Below are 25,383 nucleotides of genomic sequence, written 5' to 3'. Positions count from 1 at the left end.
TGGTTGAGCTTGCCTTGCCAACTTCATAACCCTGCTAAGGACACAGGGGGTGGGAGTGGGAGTTGCATGCACCAGAAACTAAGTCTGTCTGGCTCGAAGCCCAAAGAAGAGGCAATGGAATCGAAGAGAAAAAGCTGGAAAACCTAAACTTTTTTTTAAAAAAGATTTATTTATTTATCTGAGAGAGAGAGTGAGTGCAAGCAGGGGGAAGGGCAGAGGGAGAGAGGAAGAGAGAATCTTGAGCAAATTGCCTGTTCAGCCTGGAGCCCAACACGGGGCTGGATCCCAGGACCCTGAGATCACAATCTGAGCCAAACCAAGAGTCTAAACTAACTTTGAATCTCAGAAAAGCCAAGGAGGGGTGCACAGTGGTGCCTTTGGTTGAGCGTCTGACTTTTGGTTTCAGCTCAGGTCGTGATCTCGGGATCATGAAACCAAGTTGTCCCTTCCACACACCCCCGGCCCCCCCAAAATCAGGCTTTGCAGTCAGTGTGGAGTCTGCCCAAGAGTCTCTCTTCCTCTGCCCCTCCCCCTACTCATGTGTGCATGGTCTCTCTCTCAAATGAATAAATAAATAAAATCTAAAAAAAGGGAAAAAAAAGAATCAGAAAAAGAGCCAAGGGAACTCTCCGTAAGCTCCATGCAGGCCTGTCTCCTGGTTGCCTCTTGAAACTATGTTCTGTCCCTTACCCGCTTGGCTTACGTGGCACTGATATATTCATTTGTATGAAATACTGAGGAAATACAAAGGAACACTCATAAAATATGTACACTGTCTGGTTCATAGGAAGCACTCAGCAGACGAGAGCTTCCATTCTCTCCTCTAACTTACTATGCATGACCCTATTCTGGCATCCCATTGTATTACAATTTACAAATTTTTTCAATGCACGATCTGATCAGTTACGGGTTTACGTGTCTTTTTCAAAACCGTTGTTTTTCAACTGTGGATTCTTATCGACTTATTTGGGGAGATATCAAAGCACCCATCCAGGATTTCCCACACGGGGCCCACTGAGCCTTGGGCCTGGGGAAAGAGTCGTTCAAAATGTCCCAGAAGTGATTCCCATGGTGTTAACTTCACCCATGATCTAAACTTTGGAAATCCAGAAGGAAATTCATAGTCTTTTCCCACGTACTCATCTCCAACTTTTAGCCTGATGCCTGTCTGGATGCCTCTCCCCCATCTTTCCTGATGAAATGAGTAGCTTCCCTCTGCCTTTCGGGCCCACGTCAGCTGACACAGATGCTGCCCACGCAGCCACGTGTCCCACGGACTCCACAGCAAGCAGCCAGTCATCATTCCTCCCCAAGTCAGCTGACAGCGACATCAGACAGGAGCCTCTTGCAGTAACTTCGCGGCAGAGTAATGACGACCTGCGCTGTAATGGGGTCACACTCAGGAAAGCCCACTCCGCCACTGTGCAGGGGGCTGTCAGTCGCTCACCCGTCTCTTCAGCTACAACCATCCAGAAGACGGGACTCCCTTGACCTCACCTATAAGAAAATGGAGGTTCAGAAAGGTCCAGAACCCAGCGAAGGTCACAGCGTGAGGGTGGTTTTATGTCAGGCTCTAAAGCCCAGAGAAGAGCTAGTGGAATTGAAGAGGAAACAGAAGGAGGACCTGAGAAATGTTGCCGATGGTTCAGAGATCGGTTCTAGCAGGAGCGCGGACCCTTGAGCAGTGGGTACAGACTCAGTTCCAGCTCGGCCCTCCTCAGCTGCTGGATCCTGAGCAGGCCTTGGGATCTCATCCACCTACCGCCCAGGATTGTTAGCGGGATTGCAAGAGTTAGTAATACAGGTGAAGTGTTGAGAGCGATGCCTAGGAAATGCCAAGTGTCAGCTGATAGTTATTGTTGCTGGTATTTATTATTTATTTTTAAATCAATTCATTGGTAATATTGCTATTCACTAATAAGATGGCCAAAGAAAGATTTTTTTTTAATTTTAATTTTTTATTAACATATAATGTATTATTAGCCCCAGGGGTATAGGTCTGTGAATCGCCAGGTTTACACACTTCACAGCACTCACCATAGCACATACCCTCCCCAATGTGCATACCCCAACCCCCCTCTCCCGACCCCATCCCCATGGCAACCCTCAGGTTGTTTTGTGAGATTGAGAGTCTCTTATGGTTTGTCTCCCTCCCGATCCCATCTTGTTTCATTTTTCCTTCCCTACTCCCCAAACCCCCTACGTTGCCTCTCAAATTCTTCATACCAGGGAGATCATATAATAATTGTCTTTCTCTGGTTGCGTTATTTCGCTCAGCATGATACCCTCCAGTTCCATCCACGTCATCACAAATGGCAAGATTTCATTTCATTTGGGCTGCATAGTATTCCATTGTATATATATACCACATCTTCTTTATCCATTCATCTGTTGATGGACATCTAGGTTCTTTCCATAGTTTGGCTATTGTGGACATGGCTGCTATAAACATTCGGGTGCACATGCCCCTTCAGAACACCACATTTGTATCCTTACGGTAAATACCCAGTAGTGTGATTTCTGGGTCATTGGGTAGCTCTATTTTCAACTCTTTGAGGAACCTCCATGCTGTTTTCCAGAGTGGCTGCACTAGCTTGCATTCCCACCAACAGTGTAGGAGGGTTCCCCTAAGAAAGATATTTTTATAACCTCTGTTATTTCCCTGGTGCTTCCTGTGTTTCTGCTGTCATTCATTCATGCATTACTTTATTTATTCCACAGTTGTTTTGAAGCATTTCTGGGGCCAGCATTATTCTAGATCTAAGAGTATAGACGCAAATACACTAGGCATGGTCCTGCCTTCATGGACTTCACACCCTAATGAAGGACACAGAATAAATCAAGTAACAAACAATAAATTTCTCAGAAATAACGGTGATGTGGTTTAAAAAAAGGTTCGAGATGAGGGACAGCATCAGGAAAGACCTCAGAGAGAACCTGATATTTGAGCTAAATTCTGAAGGTTGAGAAGGAACCACGTGTCGATATGGGAAAGAACATTCCAGGCAGAGGAGGGAGAGGTGTGAAGATGGCAAGAGACTCAAAGTTTATGTGCACTAAGCCTTCGTGTAACTGGAACAGAGGGAGAGAAGGAGAGAGAAGTGAATATTGAGGAAGGATGGACAGGTGCAAGGGGCACATCATTCAGGTTATTTCTGGCTACATATTAGAATCACACGAGAGCTTCGAGAGCTTAAAGCTATCCATGCTGAGCCCCACTTCAGAATGTGTGATTGATACACATTTAAAGTGCTTCCCAAGTGTTTTACTGCATCCCAGAATTAAGGAGCATTGACAAAGGATATCAAGACCAGGGAATTTGAGTTTTATTCTAAATCTAATAAGAAAGCATGTATTTAGGGGCACCTGGGTGGCTCAGTGGGTTAAGCTGCTGCCTTCGGCTCAGGTCATGATCTCAGTGTCCTGGGATAGAGCCCTGCATCTGGCTCTTTGCTCAGCGGGGAGCCTGCTTCTCTCTCTATCTCTCTGCCTGCCTCTCTGCCTACTTGTGATCTTTCTTTGTCAAATAAATAAATAAAATCTTTAAAAAAATAAAAAGAAAGAGAGCATGCATTTAGAGGTGAGACAGGCAGTTACCTGGTCTGAGGTCTTTCCATGAAGATCTTCAGTGTGCTTATAACAAAAATCCAAACATTGACAGTTAAGACAAATTTTATATTAATTTGTGGTCCTCTGTTCCAATATAGTTCTTTTCTTCTTGCTTTTTAAAAAATGCCAGTTATAACCCTTCTTCCGAGAACTTGTCTATATAAAGGTTGTTATTAAATTATGCCCAAGAGTTACCTTCTACAAACTCTCAAATTTCAAATCCTTTTTCCACAGGGGGAGCCTAGGTGGCTCAGTCGGTTAAGCATCTGCTTTTGGCTCAGGTCGTGATCCCAGAGTCTTAGGATCGAGCCCCACGTCGGGCTCCCGGCTCAGCGGAGAACCTATTTCTCCCTCTCCCTCTGCCTGACGCTTGGCCTACTTGTGCTCTCTATCTCTTCATCAAATAAATAAATTTTTTTAAAAAACCCTTTTCCATAGTTCCCCTTGAATTGTTTCTGCTTCCCATGAGCCATCTCCAGAGTAATCAGATGTTTCTGAAGTTGTGATTCTTAGGTAGAAATCCAGACCGTCATCACGCTCTCTGACCAGCCTTGAGAGTGATATAAAAAGAGCCTAATTTGCTTGTTCTGCCTATTCTTGTTCTGCTCCGTCTCATCTTAAGGGATTTGGGGGTTTTGTTTTCGTGTTTGTTTTGTTTGAATTGGCGGCATACCATGACCTATTATTTCTGCAGCCTCATTATCACCATCACTGTGTTAGTGGACATTGTACTACCCTTTGGCCTGCTGTAGGTCCAATCATTCCCAGCTGAAAATCCACTGCAGCAGCTGAATTTGAACTGTCCGTGACCAGGGGTTCATCTGTCTACCTTGGCTCCTAGTTTTTGAAGGATCTGGGAGGTTCAGCCTGGGAAAGCAAACGTCATGCCCTGCCTGTCACTGAACAGTTGAATCCAATTAGCCCCACCTGCCCCGGGTTGTTTACCTCATGGAAGACTCAGCCCCCCAGCTGTGTCCAGGGACCAGGCACACTTGCACTTCCCAACTGCTCCAGAGAGGAGGCCATGCACACGAGAGCCAGTCAACACCAGCAGATGTTTTCTGAGTGAAATTCACTCAACTGTGTCTAGAGGGTAGACCCTTCTCATGCAGCCTCATCACCTGTTTCAAGAGGTATACTCATTTTCCTCTTCCTCCTGGGAACGGGTACAAATAGTTACACAGATGGCTCTGTCTGTGGCCCATTGAGCTGTGAATTAATTAGTAGATTATGGTTCTAGTACTGTGATTAACCCTACTCCTCTTGTGGAATAATTGTTGGAAATTTAGCTCTTCTTTTTTGGGGCTATTTGGATATGTCCTAGAATTTTGTAGCCCACACCATCCAGCTTAACACAAAATGATAAACTAATAAATGCAGTCAGTGAGGATGGAGACTTTTCCATTTTGAGTGAAAAATTCCCTTTGGGCTAATTGTATGTCGCTGATCAATGTCAATATTTCAAATTCAAATACTTGGAATGACATTTAGGATTGATCTTCATTCCAGTATGAATTATTAATTTATTGTTGAAAGCAGTATATAGGTAGCATCTTAGTTCCTCTTGATTTCTGTTTTTTTAATAAAATAGGATCTATGAATATTAGTGAAGCCAGTAATCAAATATTGATTATTGAATTAAGCCAGTCTTTAGAAAATATATGTAAGTGAACAATGTGGGTACTTTTAAGGTAGTATTTCATAAAGCTTTTTTTTCTTTTTTTTCATTTCAGCTAGTGCTAAAATGAAAAATTCTACAAAATTCTGAAACTCAGAGCAACTGTGGGATTCCCACAGAGGACAAGTCCCACTGAGGGGGAGCTTACAGACCAATAGCAGATGACATGAGAAAACTCCTTAACATGAGAAAAAGAGGAAAATGCAACTAACAGGACATTTGACATCCATCGAACTACCAAAAAATATAAAGCCACAGGAAAGGAAGTTTAAAATTGTCGCTTTTAAAATATTCAGAAAGTAAAATAAAATAAAATATTCAGAAAGATAAAGAATAGAATCCATAATACAAGGGCAGGTCATTTTGGAGGAGAGAGGCCAGTGGATTTCTCAAAGAGCTAAAAAGAAAATCTAGAAAGGAAAAATACAATAACGCAAAGCATTTCAAAAAAGCAATTGTTGGGTTCAATCCTAGAGTAGATCCTGGAGAGAGAGTTCATAAATGGATAAAATGAGTGAGAAGTGAGAAAGAGAAGTCAGTGAGTGAAGGCCATTCAGTGGGTGACAGTGTCTGTGAAGGGTGGAGAAGAGCTTCCCTGGAGAGAAGTGCGGGATCAAGGAAGACACGGATTCATTCTTCAAAAAAAGAAAAAGGCGGTGGGGGGGGGGGGGGTTGGGAAATATATCAAGAGAAATACGAGATATCGAAAAGTGGATTTGAGGGGCAGTGGGGAGGATCCCTAAGGGCCAGGTAGAACGATTAACTGGAAGTGAATGAGGATGAGATAGATTTGAAGATATTTCTGTGGGGAATAGAGGGGGAATGTTTGCAAGTACATAATTAAGAAGCCTCCCTGCTGTGTCAGATAGGGAGACTGTAGGGGGTAAGCAAGGGGGAGATAAAAGGTGAAGGTTTAAAAAAGAGCATTGAGGGACTGTGAGGGGAAGTTGAGCAGAAGCGAGTAAAAGGAAGGCCGAAGAACATTGACAGCCCACCTGGCATACATCATGAATGTGATGTGGTACCCAGCACCTCACATCTGAATGGGTCAAAAGACTGTGGGACTCATCCATAAATACCGCAGAAAAGATGCAAGAAAATAACAGAGAAAAGAGAATAGGAAGTACCAGGGAGAGTGATTTGAGAGACCAGAAGAAAGAAGGTTCTGTAGTCCAATTTCTGTATAGCTGACCATAGTTACTGTTAGAAACCTTTTGCTTATCATGAGAATGCTAGAAGTCAGCTAGTAATTCTAGCCTATTTTCAGAGAACAGAGTGATACTGCTCCCTACAACCCGAAATCCTATTACCTCGAGTCAGGTTGCCTTGAGTCAGAGATTTTAGGCTTCAGCTTCCTTTGTTGACAAGCATTAAGTTGTCTGTTGGGTAAGGAGGTTTTATCGTGCATATATTGTAGATTAAGAAGTGCATAATGTCCTCTAGCTGTGATTCTTACACCAACAAAAATTCCCGCCTGTGAGAGGGGGAAACTTCTGGAGTCTGGGTCCACTTGGGATGGGGTAGCCAGCTAAGTAGCACTCCCCTCATCAATAAATGTCATTCCTGTCACCTAGAGTTGCTGATGATTTTTAGACCATTGAAATTAGTTATAGTGATAGAAATGTTGAACAGAAGGAGAGGCTTTTTAATTAAGTTGAAACTGAACGTTTAAGATGAATTTACAGGGAATTTCTGGTAAGCACAGTGTTAATAGCTCACCCCTGGACCCTATTAAAGGACTTGAAGCCTGTCACTCTAGGTCACCAGTCAAAGCCCACTGGAGAGAGCAATAATCAAAGACTTTCTCTGCCTGACATCAGGGGCAGAAGGTTTCTCTATGACGGTAGATTTACTTTGAATATAGGGGTGTCCCTAGTTCAAAAAGTACCTTGAAGTAGAGCTGGTTGGTGATTTAAACCAAGAAGTCAGAGAACGGCCTTTTGTAACACTTTGTCACCTTCCCAGTTCCAATCATGTTGTTACTTTATTTCATAACATTCTTATTTATTCAACATCTTTCTTGAAAGATCCACCCCCCAAAACCTACCATATGTGTTTATTTATCCTAAGGGACTAACTATGATAAGGGTGACAAATTAATCTTATTATGACCTTTTCACAGTTACTCAGCAGTGAAAAAACTATGAACAAAATCTAGAAATGGTTTTCCAGGAACGTGACCTATTAATGGATGTCACGACTCCAACTCAGATAATGGGTCATGTTAATAAGAGAGATGGCGGTGGTATTTTTTTTTCTTCTGCTGCTGCAAAGGTAGATGAAAAATGCTAACTGGACAGCAGGCAATGTGCTGAAGTATCGCTTTTCCACTGATTGTGTTCAGGGGCATTGTTCAGTCAGAAGAGAAACTTGTCATCAGCGCATCGTGGGCAAAAGACGATGACATCAGCAGACTCCTGAAATCTCTGCCAAACTGGGTGAACATGGCTCAGCCCAAACAGCTAAGGCCAAAGAGAGAAGAGGAAGAAGATTTCATAAGGTAACAGATTTCTTTCCTATGTTGTATTAAACATTGGGAGTAAAAACATCTGTTTAGCTAACTCCTCCTTACATGAAGTTCGGGGCAATTCTAAATAACAAGCAGCAGTGAACTCAATTAATAAAGTCTGTTTCTATCCTAACACACCTCATTTCCCATGTAAATATGCCATGTACTCAGAATTTTAGGAGGGGTGCACCTGGATGGCTCAGTGGGTTAAGCGTCTGCCTTTGGCTTAGGTCATGATCTCAGGGTCCTGGGATTGAGCCCCGCATCCGGCTCCCTGCTCAGCGGGGAGCCCACTTCCTCCCTCTCTCTGCCTGCCTCTCTGCTTACTTGATCTCTCTCTCTCTCTCTCTCTCTCTGAAAAATAAATAAATAAATAAAATCTTTAAAAAGTTTTTTAAAAGGGATTAATGTGGATCAAATTAGAGAATTGTTAAATCAAGTTAAAATATCTTTTAATTTGTAGGTCATTTTTCCCTCTAAGGGGAATCTTGTGATTTACTCATTAACGTATTTATTTATTCAGCAAAGCTGTATTGACCTTATTATGTGCCATACCTTGGAAAGATGACAATTAATGACATAAAATTCTTGCCCATACAGAGTCTTTTAAAATTGTTCTTAGCAATTGCAGTTCCTAGAACTGTTAGTGGAACTTTCTGGAAATATAAATGAGCTTCTCATGTTTGTTCAAATGCATTGTATTATCTCTGATTGTTTCCTACTTATTTTGAGAGAAGTAAGGTCTCAACTTTATCACTCAACATTTAACTTTGTACAGTTTAAATTATTTACATAGCCATGACACTGTGGCTTTATTCAGTGACACTACTCATTTTCACATGGCCACAGTGAAGTATTTCACCTCTGTCACTGTAGAGCTGTGTAAAGTAGGGAGAAAAATGAAGTGGTACTTTGTCACGTTAAAATTAGGTTTAACCTTACTGCTTTTTGCCTATCCAAGTGAATAAATAAATAGTAAAAATAAAATCAGAGCACTTTAGGGGCGCCTGGGTGGCTCAGTGCTTTAGGCCTCTGCCTTCAGCTCAGGTCATGATCTCAGGGTCCTGCAATAGAGCCCCGCATCGGGCTCTCTGCTCAGCGGGGAGCCTGCTTCCCTCCCACCCCTTCTGCCTGCCTCTCGGCCTGCTTGTGATCTCTCTCTGTCCAATAAATAAATAAAATCTTTTTTAAAAAATCAGGGCACTTTAAAGAAGCAAAGATCAAAAAAGGAATAAAGAAAGTAATGGCCAGTATTTTACTTATAACTTCCCATACAACTGTGGGCTCATCGTTTTCTCAGAATGTGGGTTGTAACTGTAGGTAAATAGGTTTTTGCTGCTCACAAGGTTACCTGTATTCATACATGAACGATAGTGCCACATTTTTCCATCCTTTTATTATGAAAATTTGTTAGAGTACCATTTAATACCATATAAAAATTGTGAAACTCACAAATTCACCTATAATTTAACTATATATATAGATATATGTATAGAGAGAGAGAGTTCACTTTTTAGGTTAATAGACTTTATTTTGAGGAGCGAGAGTTTTAGTTTACAGAAAATATTGAGCAAAATGTATAGTGTTCCCATCATGTACTCTAACCCACCACATTCAATGTCCTGTGTTTTTAACATCTTGCATTAAATGTGGTATGTGTGTCATACTTGATGAGCTAATATTGATACATTATTATCAGTTAAAGTCTGTAATTTACATTAGGGTTTACTCTTCCTGTTGTACATTCTATGGGTCTTCACAAAGATAATTGGATGGATCATCTCCGTAGGATTCAGGTTCAGTTGCGCTGCCCTAGAACTCTTCTGTGTTCCCCGTAGTCATCCATGACTTCCTTTCCCCAAAGCCCTGTCAACTGCTGATTTCTTTTTACCATCTCCAGAGTTTTGCCTTTTCCAGCACAGCTTAGAGTTGGAATCACATGTGGCCTTTTCAAATTGGCTTGTTGTGCTTAAAAATACGCACTTAAGATTCCTTCCATGTCTTTTTGTGACCTGATAACTGTTTTTTTTTTAATCCCTGAGTGATACTCCATTATAGGGATGTACTATGGTTTGTTTAATCCATTCACCAGTAGAAGGACATTTTGACTTGCTTCCAAGTTCTGGCAATTATAAATAAAGGTGCTCTAAACACTTGTGTATAGGTTTTTGTGTGGGTGTAAGTTTTTATTCATTTTCATTCATTTGGGTAAATACTACAGAATGTGATTGCCAGATCATGTATAAGAGTATATTTCGTTTTGTAAAAAAATTGTCACTGTTTTTCCCAAGTGGTTCTATTTTACATTCCCGCCGGCAGTGAATGAGAGTTCCTGTTGCTCCCCATCCTCTCTAGCATTTGGTGCTAATGTTGCGGAGTTGGTACATTCTAACAGGTGTGTGGTGAAATCTCATTGTTTTAATTTGTATTTCCCTAATGGCATATGATGTTGAACATCATCTTTTTATATGCTTATTTGATATTTGTATATATATTTTTGTTGAGATACTGCTCATTTTTTAAATTGGGTTGTGTTTTCTTATTGTTGAGTTTTAAGAGCTCTTTGTATGTTTTGGATGCTGTCCTCCATCTGATATCTGTTTTGCAAAGATTTTCTCCCAGTCTGAGACTTAACCTTTTCATTCCTTCACAGCTTCTTTTGTAGAACAAATGTTTTACATTTTAATGAAGTCCAGCTTATTGTATTTTTTTCTTTTATGGGTTGTGCTTTTCTGCTTTCTGGTTTTAAGTGACTATTTTATATGATTCTACTTTCTCCCCTCTCTTAGCATATAAATTATACTTCTCTTTTACCTTTTATAGTGGTTTCTCTAGAGTTTGCAATATACATTTATAACTAATTCAAGTCCACTTAACACCAGCCCACTAAAACAGGTAATGCAAGTACCTTATAACGAAGTGTTCCTAATTCTCCCCTTCCAATCCTTATAACGTTGTTGTCATTCATGTATTTCATTTATCCATAAGCAATAATCACTTCGTATAATGCTGCTATTATTCTTTTCAACAAATTGTTATCTGATAGATCAGTGAGGAGTAAGAGAAATAAAAGATTTTATTATTCCTCCTCTAATGCTCTTCCTTACCTAAATTAGAGCCAAATTTCTGAACTAAGTAATTTTCCTTTGCCCTAAACAACTTTTTTAACATCTTCTGTAAGGCAGGTCCTCTAGGGACAAATTCCCCCATTTTTTAATTGGCTTGTTAAATGATTCGTAATTTGGGCAACATCCCATCTCACAAGTAGTGGGGATCTCCCAAACTCCCTCAATTTTTGTTTGCCAGAAAAAGTCTTTATTTCTCCTTTGCTTTTGAAAAATAATTTTGTAGGGCACAAAATTCTAGGTTGGTGATTGTTTTAACACTTTAAATATTTCAATCCACTATTCTTGCTTCCATGGTTTTTGAAGAGAAGTCTATTGTAACTTTTATCTTTGTTCTTCAGTAAGTAACTTTTTGCCTCAAGCTTCTTTCAAGATTTTATTCTTTGTTTTTGATTTTGGGCCATTTGAATATTATATGGCTAGGTGTAGTGATGTGTGTGTGTGTGTGTGTGTGTGTGTGTGTGATGTTTGGTGTGCTCTGATCTTCCTAGATCTATGATTTGATATCCGTCATTGGTGTGAGGAAATTCAGTCATTATTTCTTCAAATATTTCTCCTGTTCCTTTTTCTCCTTCTTCTCCTTCTGGTATTCCCATTGTCCAAATACTATACTTCCTTTGATTATTCCTACAGTTCTTGGATATTCTATTGTCTTTTCATTCTTTTTTTTCTCTTTGGATTTCAATTTTGGAAGTTTCTATTGACATTTCTTCTAGCTCACTGATTCTTTCCTTGATTATGCCCTGTGTATGATAAGCTCATCAAAAATACTTTTCATTTCTGTTGTGATGTGTTTGATTTCCAGAATTTCCTTGTGATTCTTTCTTAGAGTTTCTGTTTCTCTGTTTACATTACCTATAGTTTATTTTTCATTAAAAGTTTATGTTTTAGTTTGAGCATAGGTCAAAGGCACAGCTTGGTAAATTTTCATACTTTTTATTGTGTAGCCTATACCCAGAAGGCATAGCAACAAGGAGCCTTCTCATGCTTCCTGCTACTAGTTACTACTTACATCTCTAAAAGTTGCCCTCATCTGACTTCTAAACACAGAGATTTATTGAATCTGTTTTTGGATTTTATATAAATGAAATCAAGCACTTATGTATTCTTTTATGACTGGCTTCATTTGTTTCACATTCTGTTGGCAAGATTCTTCCATATTGTTGTGTATAGGTCTCCATTACTCTATAGTCTGTATTAAATTGTGTGTGTGTGTGTGTGTGTGTGTGTGTGTGTGTTTATATGTGTATACATTCATTTATTCTTCTGATAGGCATAAGTTGGAACTGTTTCATATAGTGTTGCTATGTATATTCTACTCCATGTATTTTGGTAGCCATACGTATATATTTCTGTTGCTTATATTCTCAGAGTAGAATTGCTGGGTCATAGGGTATGCACATGTTCACTTTAGGTACATGGTGCCAAACTGTTTTCTAGAGTGGCGGTGAGAATTTATATTCACAGCAGTATATGAGAGTTCTAGTTGCTCCATATCTCATCTGTACTTGATATTTCCCGTTTTTTAAATTTTAGCCACCTTGTAGTTTCGTAGAAGTCTCTCATTGTGGTTTATTTTGCATTTCTCTCATGACTAATGAAATTGAGCACCTTTTAATGTACTTTTATGTATTTATTGGCCATTTGAATATGCTCTTTTGTAATATATTTGGTCATATCTGTTGCCCATTTTCACTAAAGTGGTCTGTCTTTTCCCTACTGATTTGTAGGCATTCTTAAAATATCAGAATGCAGCTCCTTTGTTAGAGGTAGATTGATACTTAGAAATCTGTAAGGATACCAAAGTCCTAGAGATGTTTTTCTCAAAAACCTTTTTTGTGCTGAATATATTTTTCTCTTTAAGTGTATCCATTTAATCATATCTATAACCTGAATCATTTTATTAGAAACAATTTCTAGAGGATAAATTATTTTTTCCCAACTTTTCAGATTACTTTAAATGAACATAAATCTTCCTGTTTCCTCGGCTTATTATTATGTAACTTCTTAATTGTCTTCTATGCTTGCAAAGAGATTTTCAGTTAGTTTTATTAGTATCTCTGGTATCTTAAAGGGATGGGCTTCTAGCCCTATTCCAAAAAAGAGAATGCCAATCCCAAGAGCTGCATATCGGTGTATCACCTCGTGCTTCTGATATGGAAAAGCTAGATTAGGTCCCTCACTTCCTTATTCCTGCTTTGCTCACTGAGGCATATCACCTTTCACCTTAAATTTGAAGGTAAAACAACTTATACATACATTTTTAAAAATTTTTGGTGAATTACAATATAGACGAAGTCAAGTGTAACCTAAGGTATATAACTCAGTGAAATGTTATATATGATTATATCCACGGAATCACCTCTCAGATCAAAATACAGAACTCTTCTAGCACCCAGACAGCCCACCCTCAAGGTAACCACTGTTCTGAGTTTGATCACCATAGATCAGATTGAGTATCCCCAAATTTTATATAAGTTTAATCATAGTATGGGATTTATTTTGCTGAACATTATGCCCAAGATATTCATCCATGCTTTGGCATGTAGACATAGTTTGAAAACAAATTATATTTACTTTAACGATAGAAAAATAACTTTTTCGGTCTGTTCTGTTTTGTGATTCTTTCCTCTTAATCTTTCACTTTCTCTCTCCTGATTATACATTGAAAGCGAGGATAAGCAGGACAGAACACCCTTCATTGATATGCCAATGTGGTAGAGTTGACAGAGCCTTGATTGAGCACGTTAGAGTACCATACAGCATGGCAGGAGCCAAAAAGACTGAAAAGTCACACTCCCCTCCTATAATTAGTTTTTAAAGCTCAGAGGGCTATTTGGCACATGGATGAATATAGAATCCAGTGCCCTTTGCATTGAATAAAGGTTATGTTCCCTTCATTACTAAATGAGGCCCTTTCCTCTTCTTGTTTTTTTAGCTAAAAAATAAAGTATGTTATTTCCAGGCTTAACTTTGAATAGAGGGGGAAAAATAGGTCAAGCCAGGGTTTTAATAGAAAAAGGAAATATAGCAAATATCCTTTTGTTCCCCAGGAAGCTGAAAGCAGGCATTGTAGCCCATTGTCTTTGCACCTGTCATATATATGTATATATTTATCCTTTTGAGATCAATGAATATCCACTGATAAAAGCAGTCCCACTTTCTGGAGATATAATTAACAGAAGACGTAAGGTGTTGGGACAAGTAACAGGGGTGAGGAGGGATTGTCTAGGAGTTGGGGAGACCATCTATATTAGAAAGACTGTCCCCCAAAGTCTGTGACCCCCCATTTCACTCAGTGACCCAGGATTTTAAAAACAAGAATCACTTCTCTAGAGCCGGGTTTGAAAATCCTTAAGTAGATAGATGTGATTAGTGAGACCAGAACCAGAGTCTTCAGGTGATAGAAATCAAGGAAGATAAAAAGCCTACAAATTAGTCTTGAAGTCTAGCAGGCAGTAAGATGAATGATAAAAAAAAAAATCATACAATCTGTTTGAACAGTTACAACAGTCTGAGTTGATGGTGTCTGGCACTGTATAGCAACATTATGAGTTTCCAGGTATGATGAGGAAACAGGGGTAGAGAAATTAATTAACTTCCTCAGATCGACAGAGCTACTAAGTGACAGAGCTACGATTTGAGCCCAGAAGGTCTAGCTCTAAGAACTACCCCGCCACGATCCTCCAGCCTCAAAATAGATCAGGAATTAATAGGTTTGAACTTTTGAGTTATTCCTTCATTTTCATTGATCATTATAATCTTGACTGGTTTTCTAATCATGTTACGCTAATGTCAGACATTTGTCCTATAAGTGCTTTTCCTCTGGATTTAGTTTGTAATTGTTAGTATTCATTGTATTACGTTGTTATGAATTCTCTGAGTTTTGTGTTTTCTTAATCAAAGAAAAGAAAAAAGAAAAAGAATCATTGTTGAAAAAAGAAAGATACCACAAAGAGAGTGAAAATATAAAGATGATATAAAAGAAATTATGTAGGTTTCAGATAGAGTGTAATGCAGACCTGAATAGGGAAGAGAGAGTAAGGATATTTTAGCTATATTTAGTTACTGAGTGTTTTAGAAGATAACTTCTTGTTTTATCTGGAGAATCAAGTGAGTGCCATGTTTATTAAGGCTGCTTTTTGTTGTCTTAGGAAATTAGGGACTCAGTGTTACTAAAGAACAGCAAAATACTATTTCAAAGAGCAAGGCCATACCTGAGATTTTACTTGGTATGAGTTCTGTATTAAATGGTTAATGAAAAAAGAGAATGAAATAAGAAAGGTTTGCACCTTTACCTACCTTCTATGAAACCCTCATAGTACATCACAGATCCTCGGTAAATGTTAGATGAATGAAACTAATTTTAAAATAGGAAAAATCACCCATTCTTCAAATGAAAAGAATAAAATGTAAAGAATGGTGAGCCAGTGTCTTAATTGGAGGAAAGTGCCTTCAGTGGCCTCCCTAAAAGTGGCACATGTAGGACCATGTTCCTTTTGGAAGCAAACAGGCCCAGGTTCTAGTTCTTGGTACGGCCACTAATTAGTCTGTTTTATTTCGGTTTTGCCTTTGGTAGGTCTTTACAAACCTGTTCTGTTTCTTCAGCTAGCTCAGATTAGACAGAGAGGCCGAAATCTAGTGGGCTTAGAAATATGTTTAGATGAAACATGATATGAATAAAGTAGAACATAAATAATTCTTCATAAAAATTCCATCTGGAAATTTTAAAAAGTCCTCAAGACAGTATAAGCAATAGCTGTTAAAAAGGTTCCCAATAACAGGGTGCCTGGGTGGCTCAGTTGGTTAAATGTCTCTTGATCTCAGCTCAGGTCTTGATCTCAGTGTCCTGAGTTCAAGCCCCACATTGGGCTCCACACTGGGTATGGAGCCTACTTTTAAAAAGTGGGGGAGGGTATCTGGGTGGCTCAGTTGGTTAAGTGTCTGTGTTTGGCTCAGGATCCATCCCGCTGCCCCCTCCAAACCCTCATCAGGCTTCCTGCACAGTGGGGAGTCTGCTTCTCCCTCTGCCCACCCTCCACCCCCAACTCATGCTCTCTCATGTGCTCTCTCTCAAATAAATAAATAAAGTCTTAAAAAAAAAAAAAAGATTCCCAGTAACTATAGCTATTGAAGAATCTTTAGGTGAATTTGAAGGAATAAGTAAAAGATCCAGTGCAGGAGAAAATAGGCTAGCTAGCTTGGACAAAATGTTCATTAGAATGGAGACATATATTCCACTATCTCTGCAGGCTTAATATGACTTAAAAATATAATTATAAAAGGAAAGATGAATCAGAAAATATGAATATATTAAGTGAGTACAAGGGTAGAAAATGCTTTGCTAAAATGTGTTTTTTTTCCCCTCGATCAAACAAGTTGAAGGTCATAGACGGATGTAGGGCACTGCCAGGCAAGACCAGGTGAGAAGCAGACTTAATCTCAAAATTAAACAAAAAAGACAGGTAATTAACTGGAGACTCAGCTACAAAACATATCAATTAATGTTCAAGACGATTGCATTAGGCACTTTGTTATTATATTAAAATGATATCTCTCTTGCTAGCTTAAGATTGGCAGTAAATGAAAAAGACCTTAAAATCCCTCCTATATATTGCATAAATGCTAATCTATAGGCAATTATTGGAGGATTATAATTATTCATTAGTATTGGTAAAAAGTCGCTGATAGAGTGTTTTCTACCTTGTTTTTTTTTGTATAATTTCAGATTGTGGAATTACTTAACTTTTTAAACTTAGATTTTAGTTCATTTAACACCATTCCTCTTTCTCTCATTTGGAGTCTTATCAAAGAGAAGATAATGATCTGCCCAAATGAGTCCCACTCAGCCCTTCAGAAAGAGGCTGAGAATAGTGTTCTGTGTTGGGACGGATACCTGTTATCTAGCCCAGGTAAGAGCGGGAAGAGGTGTTCCTAAGACACCGGCCAACAGTGAGACAGTCCAAAACCACCGCCAAGGAGGCCTGTGCCTGCTGTTGTCTTTCCCCAGCTCTGTCTCTACTCACAGACGCTCTCTGCTGCAGGCTGACATCCTTCCAGAAGATGAACCGCTCACCTTCTCACCCGCCTCTTTTTTCCGTACTGAACTTTTTCCAGTTCTCCATCTACCGTGCTCTTTCCTCCCTCTTTGTGTTTGCCATGTCCATTGCTCTTCCTGGAATGTCCTCTGCTCATCCCACCCCTGCCTCCTTCTGCCTTTTCCTGTTCTGCTTGCAAGATTCAGCTCAGGTAGATGTATGCGGTGAAAAGAAGGGCCATCTGTACCCCAATGTTTATAGCAGCAATGGCCCCGGTCGCCAAACTGTGGGAAGAACCAAGATGCCCTTCAACGGACAAATGGATAAGGAAGATGTCGTCCATATACACTATGGAGTATTATGCCTTCATCAGAAAGGATGAATACCCAACTTTTGTAGCAACATGGACGGGACTGGGAGAGATTATGCTGAGTGAAATAAGTCAAGCAGAGAGTCAATTGTTGTATGGTTTCATTTATTTGTGGAGCATAAGGAAAAACACTGAGGACATGGAGAGATGGAGAGAAGAAGTGAGTTGGGGAAAATTGGAGGGGGAGACGAACCATGAGAGACTGTGGACTCTGAGAAACAAACAGGGTTTTGGAGGGGAGGGGGTGGGGGGTTGGGTAAACCTGGTGGTGGGTATTCTGGAGGGCACGGATTGCATGGAGCACTGGGTGTGGTGCATAAACAATGAATTCTGTTATGCTGAAAAAAAAAAAAAAAAAAAAGATTCAGCTCAGGTATCAGATGCCTTTCCAGCATTTCCTCCCCAAAACTCTATCCGGCTCTGCACTCCTCCCTGCTTCCCTCCTGCCTTAGGGGCTCAGAGACTAGAAGGGTAGTTAAATAAGCAATTTGTCGTGTGGGGAGTCTGATAGAGGTGAAGACATGCATAAAAATCCAAGAAGCCAATAGATTAACTAAACATAATCATGTAACTACATTAAGAAGGGGAACTGGATATAATGGGGGGAGGGGGAAGAAGGGCGGTCAGAATCAAAATATCTACAATTAACACATCAACAAGTAGCAATTTCCATGTGGATGTAACCACTGGAAGAACTTGGAACAGAAATAGTTGGTTTTTGTAAGCTATAGGTGCTTTCTTCAGGGGCACAAGACTAAGGGTGGGTAGGTGCTGGACAGGGGAATCACTGCTGAGCATTATAAGTCATTTAACTGTGAGTAATTATTACTTAGGCTTTAAGTTTTTGTTTGCCTAAAAAAATATTCCACATATCCTCAAACCATGTTACTGTTCACTGCCTGTTCACTAATTTTCTACAAATAGACATCGTCATTCTAACATTTATGTTTACCCCTGCAAAAAAATCTTAATCTGAAGCCATCTTCACTTTTCTGCCCGTTTGATGCAAAGCATTTCCTCTTCTCTGTATTATCTCACTTAGTCCCGGAGGTCCCCATCTCTTTCTTGGACTTCCATATATCCCTACACCCCTCCCATTCCTCAGTTTCTTCTCCTTCTCTGTTCCGAGAAAGCTACCTTGAAGACAGACCCCTTCCTTGTTTAGTTTGGGAGTCATTGCCTTTGCTTGAGATCAGGTGTTTAGTGTTTCTGCCCTGAGCAGATTGAATTTATTCAAAAGGAGATTGTATGGTAATTTGAGAAGTAACCAGAATGATCGGTGAGCTGGAATACTCAGGTGCGGAGGCTCAATGATACATGAATTTTGACTTTTAAATCTGCAATCATTCTCGGTAGTTGAAAAACCAGAGTATGTGTTCAATTTATGATTATTGGTTATTTAAATCCTACATGTGATCATCTGTTTTGAAGCTTAATAAATGTTCTTTATGGAAAACTGTTGCTATTTGTATAAATACGTAATTTACAGTTGCTCCCGGCAGAAAAACTGTATACCTTAGAAGTCCTAGCACCTATAGGAAAAGCGTGTGCCTTATTGTTAATATCCAGTGACAACAATTGAGTGGCAACATCCTACAAAGAAAACTTAGTTAGCCAGGCTTATTTAGTGGCTTAGCTGAACAAAGCATGTTCTGCGCTATCAAAGCACTTCAATGCAATTTTATTCCAAGTGGATTCTTTATGAAAACTCAGAGCAGGTGCCATCAACCTGAAAATAATGTGCTGTTCACAATTAGCTCTTTGCTTGTTGTAACCTAGTATCAATTTCTTTCTCTCTCTCTTTTAAGATTTATTTATTTGAGAAAGAGTGAGTTGAGAGCAGGGGAGGAGCAGAGGTAGAAGGAAAGAGAAAGAGAGAATCTCAAGCAGTCTTCCTGCTGAGTGCAGAGCCCAACACAGGTCTCAATCTCGGACCCTGAGATCATGACCTGAGCCAACATCAAGAGCCAGTCACTTAATAGATTGAGCCACCCAGGTGCCCCAACCTAGTATCCATTTCCGTGGAATTCTTCTCTCCTTACTCACTGATACATCAGTGTACTAATCTGCTTGGTTCCAAAAAGGGGGTAAAAAATGTGGAGAAAACCCTAAGACTGAGATTTGGGCTTCTGCCTCACCCTGCTCCTAGGCTAAAGCTGTCTTTAGCCAGCTCCCCTTACTTCTCCACACCTCTGCCCCTCCTCTTTAAATGACAATCATTAATTCTAGAACTTACATGCTGTGTGTGTGTGTGTGTGTATGTGTGTGTGTGCACAATAATGTCTACTACATTAGGTCATGTTTAATGTCCAGCAGAGTTTTATTTTCATGTTGTGTGTTTACATTTTAGAGTAGATGGAGCCCTTTTGTAATCATACACCTAGTACATTCTGTCCATTTTGTAGAATTTTTAGTATAATTTTACTATCTTTTGGCTCTACTCAGGGTTCTGGTTTTAGTATGATTACATTTATGGCATATTTTTTGCAAACATTCATCATTCATTTGATATCTCTGAATCACAACCTTGAATTATTAAGCTGATCTTACAAGAAAATTTGGTCAATTCTTCAATGACTATTGTTTTCCAGAAAAATATTGTCATAAAAGCATAGGGTGCCTTAAAGGCTTTTGAAATCAAGTCCCAATCAAAGTAGGATTTGACACCTGATATCAAAAGCATAGGATTAATGACCAGAGTACTTACCTAGTATCATTGCTCTAGAATTTGGATATTGAATGCCAGACCTCGTATGAGCCACATAGTGGTTGCTTAGGAAATGCTTGTTGCATGAATGTATGTCTGTATTCATGTACTACTTGATACAGTAATGGAGTTAAAGAAGAGAAAGGATAGCATAGAATGAGTCTCCGAGTATTGGGTATGTCTTAGTCAGCTCAGGCTGCCATAACAAAACACTATAGATTGATTGGGTGTCTTAAACACCAGAACTTTCTTTCTTGCAGTCGTAGAAGCTGGGAAGTCCAAGACCAAGGTGTCGGCCAGTTCAGTTTCTGATAAGAGCTCTCCTGGCTTGCAAAGGCCCGTTATCTTGGTATACCCTCACACATCGGAGAGAGAAAGAGAGATCTCTCTCATTTCTCTCCGTATAAGGGTATTAACTCACCATGAGGGCTCCATTTTCATAACTTAATTACCTCCCAAACATCCCACTTCTAAATATCATCACTTTGGGGTTTAGGACCTCATCACATGAATTTCAGGAATAGGGAATACACTTCAGTCCATAACGGGGTGAAAATACTTAGCTGTTTGCCTACAGTCTGAGTCATAATTTTACATTAATGACTGGAAAGGAGCCAGAAATTTTAAAGAGCTAACGTTTAATGTATAGAATATATTGTTAGTAATACAGGCAAAAGAAGAAATGTCATGCTGCTGGAGAAGATAAATGATGAAAGTATAATTACAGAAAAAATTTAAGGAATTGTCATATGACTTATGCAGTTGCAAATCAAATAGGAACAGAGGTTTGTTGTGTTGTGTTGTGTGTTTTTTTTTAATTTTTTATTTGTTATTTGTTATAAACATATAATATATTTTTATCCCCAGGGGTACAGGTCTGTGAATCGCCAGGTTTACACACTTCACAGCACTCACCAAAGCACATACCCTCCCCAATGTCCATAATCCCACCCCCCTTCTCCCAACCCCCCTCCCCCCAGCAACCCTCAGTTTGTTTTGTGAGATTAAAAGTCACTTATGGTTTGTCTCCCTCCCAATCCCATCTTGTTTCATTTATTCTTCTCCTACCCCCTTAAGCCCCCATGTTGCATCACCACTTCCTCATATCAGGGACATCATGTGATAGTTGTCTTTCTCCGCTTGACTTATTTCGCTAAGCATGATACGCTCTATTTCCATCCACGTTGTCGCAAATGGCAAGATTTCGTTTCTTTTGATGGCTGCACAGTATTCCATTGTGTATATATACCACATCTTCTTTATCCATTCATCTGTTGATGGACATCTAGGTTCTTTCCATAGTTGTGTTGTGTTTTTACATAATGAATCTCCCGTTGTGTATTTGGACCTATCACCCAGTCACTTCTAGTGACCTGTGATTAGAATCTTAGCCTCTAATTGGAGACTATTTGAACCCTAGTGTTTTGCTACCAGCCCAGCCTCTATGGGCTTCATGATGAAAAAAGTGATCCTTTAGTGTCTGTCTTTTAGACAGGGAACTCACGTAGAAGTGAAATTGCCTTTAGCAGAATGGTGCCTTTGCCCTGCCGTCACCTTGGTGGCTCCAAACCCTCTTCTTCGAGAAGAAAGTTATTTGAGCATAATAGTTTTTCTCACCCATAAGAATACAACACATAAACTATTCCAGAATTCATATACAAGGACAGAAAGATGGACTGACAGAAGAAATTATGCATTTATGCCTGCACGGATTAAACATGTCAAAACATAAGTGGCTGTCATTCTAAATTTTATCTCTTCAGATCTGAAATAAGAATGGCAAAGACAGTTTGTGAGAGTTCTGATTGCTTTTGTAATATTGTTCAAGTTTTTAATTTGGCACATTAAAGTCTCATCGTACGTGTTACGTTATACCCTGTACGAAGCCTTCATTCTCAGAAACTCAATGCACTGGGAAGAAACTTCAAGAGTGATTCCTGGGAGACTGCTATCCTAGGAAGTGTTTTGAGCAGTGATTTTGAAAAGCACAACAATTATCCATCTCTTCCTCACTTCTTTTTTTTTTTTAACTTAAACTTTTTTTCAATGATAAATTCACAGAAAAATTGAAATAACCATCCAGTGAATGCTTGTAGGCTTTGACTTAGATTTACTGACTGTTAGCATCTTGCCATATCCACTCTGTTCTCACCAAATAAATGCACTTAACTTGTCTCTTGCCAGACCATCTAAAAGTAGGCTACCAACATGGTGACCTTTCATCCTTAAACGTATGAGCATTCACCTGTCAACAATAAGGGCATTCTCCATGAGCACATCATTACCACATATTTTCGGGTTCTTTTTTTTCATTGCTCCCATAGCAGATTATCAGAGATTTAGTGGCTGAAAACAAGACAGACTCATTTTCTTACAGTTCTAAAGGTTTGAAGTCTGACCTGGGTCCCAATGAGCTACAACCGAGGTGTCAGTAGGATTGCACTCCTTTCTGGAGGTTCTATGGAAGGCTCCATTTCCTTGCCATTTCCAGCTTTTAGAGGCTGCCCTCATTTCTTGGTCTCTTTCCTCCACCTTCAAAGGACTCTCTGACCTTCTTCCATCATCACATCTCTCTCCCCAACCACAGCCAGAGAAGGTTCTCCAATTTAAGGACTCCTGTGATTAGACTTGGTTTTACAAAGTAGAAAGGTGCCTGTTATTATGAAGGGACTCCACTCAGATTTGATAGATGTGTGTGTATGTCTCCCCCTTTTAGCAGTACTTGAGAGTGGAGTGCTCAAGAAAGTCTAACTCCTTGATAAGAAGCAGCTTTTGTATATCTTGAGGAGCAGGGCTGAGGGCTATGGAATCCCTGGGCAAAGTGAAATCCTAAAGTTCCTGTGACTTGTGAGGGACAGTGGTGGCTGTGGCCCTGATTAGTAAACTAAGGACAGGAACTGGCTCTGTTCCCATCTTTGCTACAGTGAGCGAATGCTCACATCTTCCTCTGTGTGTTTTAGTTTCTCTATAAAATTCTTGGTCAACGTCTGCCATCTTTGGGACACCCAGCCAAGGAACGCGTTTATAGAGGTAGGCAGACTTTCACACCATGCTTTTCAAACTCTGGGCTACGGCATATTAGTGGACTAGGAAATCATCCTAGGGCTTTTGCCCCCACCACAGGATCTAGGACAGAGCCCAGCTAATGCCACAGATCCTTAGTATATATCCAGTAAAGAATGGATGACTCAATAATAACAAGACAAATAACCCAATTAAAAAATGACAAAGCATCAGAAATGACATTTCTCTATAGAAGACATAAAACGGTCAATAAACACACGAAAAGAAGCTAAATATAATATAATTAGCTGTCAAGGAAATGAAAATGAAAACCACAATGAGATATATACTTCCTCGGGGCACCTGGATGGTACAATCGGTTAAGCGTCCCACTCTTGATTTCAGCTTAGGTCTTGATCTCATGGGTTGTGAGATCGAGCTCCATGTCAGGCTCTGCGCTTGGCAGGGAGTCTGCTTAAGATTCTCTCTCTTCAGGGCACCTGGGTGGCTCAGTGGGTTAAAGCCTCTGCCTTCAGTTCGGGTCATGATCCTAGGGTCCTGGGATCAAGCCCCGCATCGGGCTCTCTACTAAGTGGAGAGCCTGCTTCCTCCTTTCTCTCTGCCTGCCTCTCTGCCTACTTGTGATCTCTGTCAAATAAATAAGTGAATCTTAAAAAAAAAAAAAAAAGATTCTCTCTCTTCTTCTTTCTCTGCCTCTCCCCCCACTGCTTGGGCACACATCTCTCTCTAAAATATATATATGTATATGTGTATGTATATGTATATGTATATGTATATGTATATGTATGTATTTCTTCATGTCCACTAAAATGACTGGAATTTTCAAAAGGAGAGATAATAGCAAGAGTTGGCAAGGATGTAGAGAAATGGGAATCCACATATGCTAGTGGGAAATGGAAAATGGTGCAGCCACTTCGGAAAACAATATGGCATTTTTTTTTGAAAGGTTATAGATAGTTACCCTGTGACCCACCAGTTGCACTTCTAAGTATATCTATCCAAGAGAAATGAAAACATATAACCACACAAAGATTTATACATGAAAGGTCATAGCAGCAAAAACTCATAATAGCCTAGAAATGGAAACCAACCCTAATGTCCATCAGCCAATAAATGTGTAAACAAAAGATGGTATATCCATACAATGGAATATTATTTGGTAATAAAAAAAGGAAGTACTGTGATAGGCTTGGACATAGATGAAGAAACCAGTCACAAAAGAGGACATATAGTGTGATTCCATTTATATGAGTATAAATCACATGAATGTTTGTCTCTATAGAGGCAGAAAGTAGATTAGCATTTACTTAGGGCTGGAGGGTAAGGGTCAGGAATAAGGATGAAGTCTAATGGTACAGGGTTTCTTTTTGTGGTAACGAAAATGCTCTAAATTGTGGTATGGTCCCATTAACTGTGATGATATATAAGGACATAACTGTGATTAATACTTTTGAGTTGCACATATTAAATGGGCAAATTTTATGACATTAGAAATATATCCCAGTAAAGCCATTATTTTTAAAAATGCCCATGCCTGAGCCCCACCCATGACCAATAAATCAGTTTTTACAGATGGAATTTGGCATAGGGAATTTTGTTTACACTTTTCTAGTTCAGCTTTTAATGTATAGCCAGAACAAGAACCACTGGTTTACACTAACACCAACTTCCCCCTCAGGACCAGAATATCATAAATCCACGCATCCAGCGTTTTGTGCCTGTCGTGGTGAGCGAGCTGATTTAAAGAAACAAGAGAAAGAGCTGGTGGTCAAACCCCCACCCCCTTGATGGTCTTGATTAATTTTTCTGGCTGTCTTCTGTGAGAAACCCAGGAACTACAATTTTCCTGCAACCAGGTGAAAAAGAACAATAAACTAATATTGTTCTAAGCCCCAAGCAGGACCCCGGGGCTGAGAAATTGCTGATATTTTATCTATTCACCGTGATCGCAGAGAACACCCTCGGACCCCTCTGGGACTCATTCCCAGTCTGTCCCTGCACAGAGCTGTGGACGGCTCCGCGCCATCCAGCCAGGTCAGAGCAATGCAAGTTTTTACATGGCGGAGGGACGGTAGGCAAAGAAAGCAACTGAAAAAAATTCTTGCTTGTGATTACAGACAGAGACAAATTTCTAAAGAGGAGCAATTACTTATTAAATGTGAAAAATAGCTGTTCCCATGAGAGTGTGTGATGAAATGCACACGCGTGAAAATGAGTGAAGGATAGACTTGGGGATAAGTTTTAGCAGTTTCTAGGAGGAAAGAAATAATATTGTAATCAAGATAACTGGGCTGTTTTATTCTTATTTATGAGGATTTAGCCA

At 39.7% G+C, this 25,383-nt stretch overlaps 1 protein-coding gene across 2 annotated transcripts in view; it reads left to right on the top strand.

The window, feature by feature from the left end:
- The window catches only part of EXOC4 (exocyst complex component 4), a 725,477-nt gene that overhangs the window by 579,119 nt on the left and 120,975 nt on the right, over positions 1-25,383 (top strand). For both annotated transcript variants that reach the window (XM_032304527.1, XM_032304528.1), the window contains exon 13: positions 7,632-7,787. In XM_032304527.1, the coding sequence (XP_032160418.1) occupies positions 7,632-7,787 (156 nt within the window). The remainder of the gene's footprint in view (positions 1-7,631; positions 7,788-25,383) is intronic.

Source organism: Mustela erminea, chromosome 11, assembly GCF_009829155.1.
Source record: "Mustela erminea isolate mMusErm1 chromosome 11, mMusErm1.Pri, whole genome shotgun sequence".
NCBI classification, from domain to species: domain Eukaryota; kingdom Metazoa; phylum Chordata; class Mammalia; order Carnivora; family Mustelidae; genus Mustela; species Mustela erminea.
Note: the sequence above shows the minus strand (reverse complement) of the source record. Positions and strands in the feature narration are given on the sequence as shown.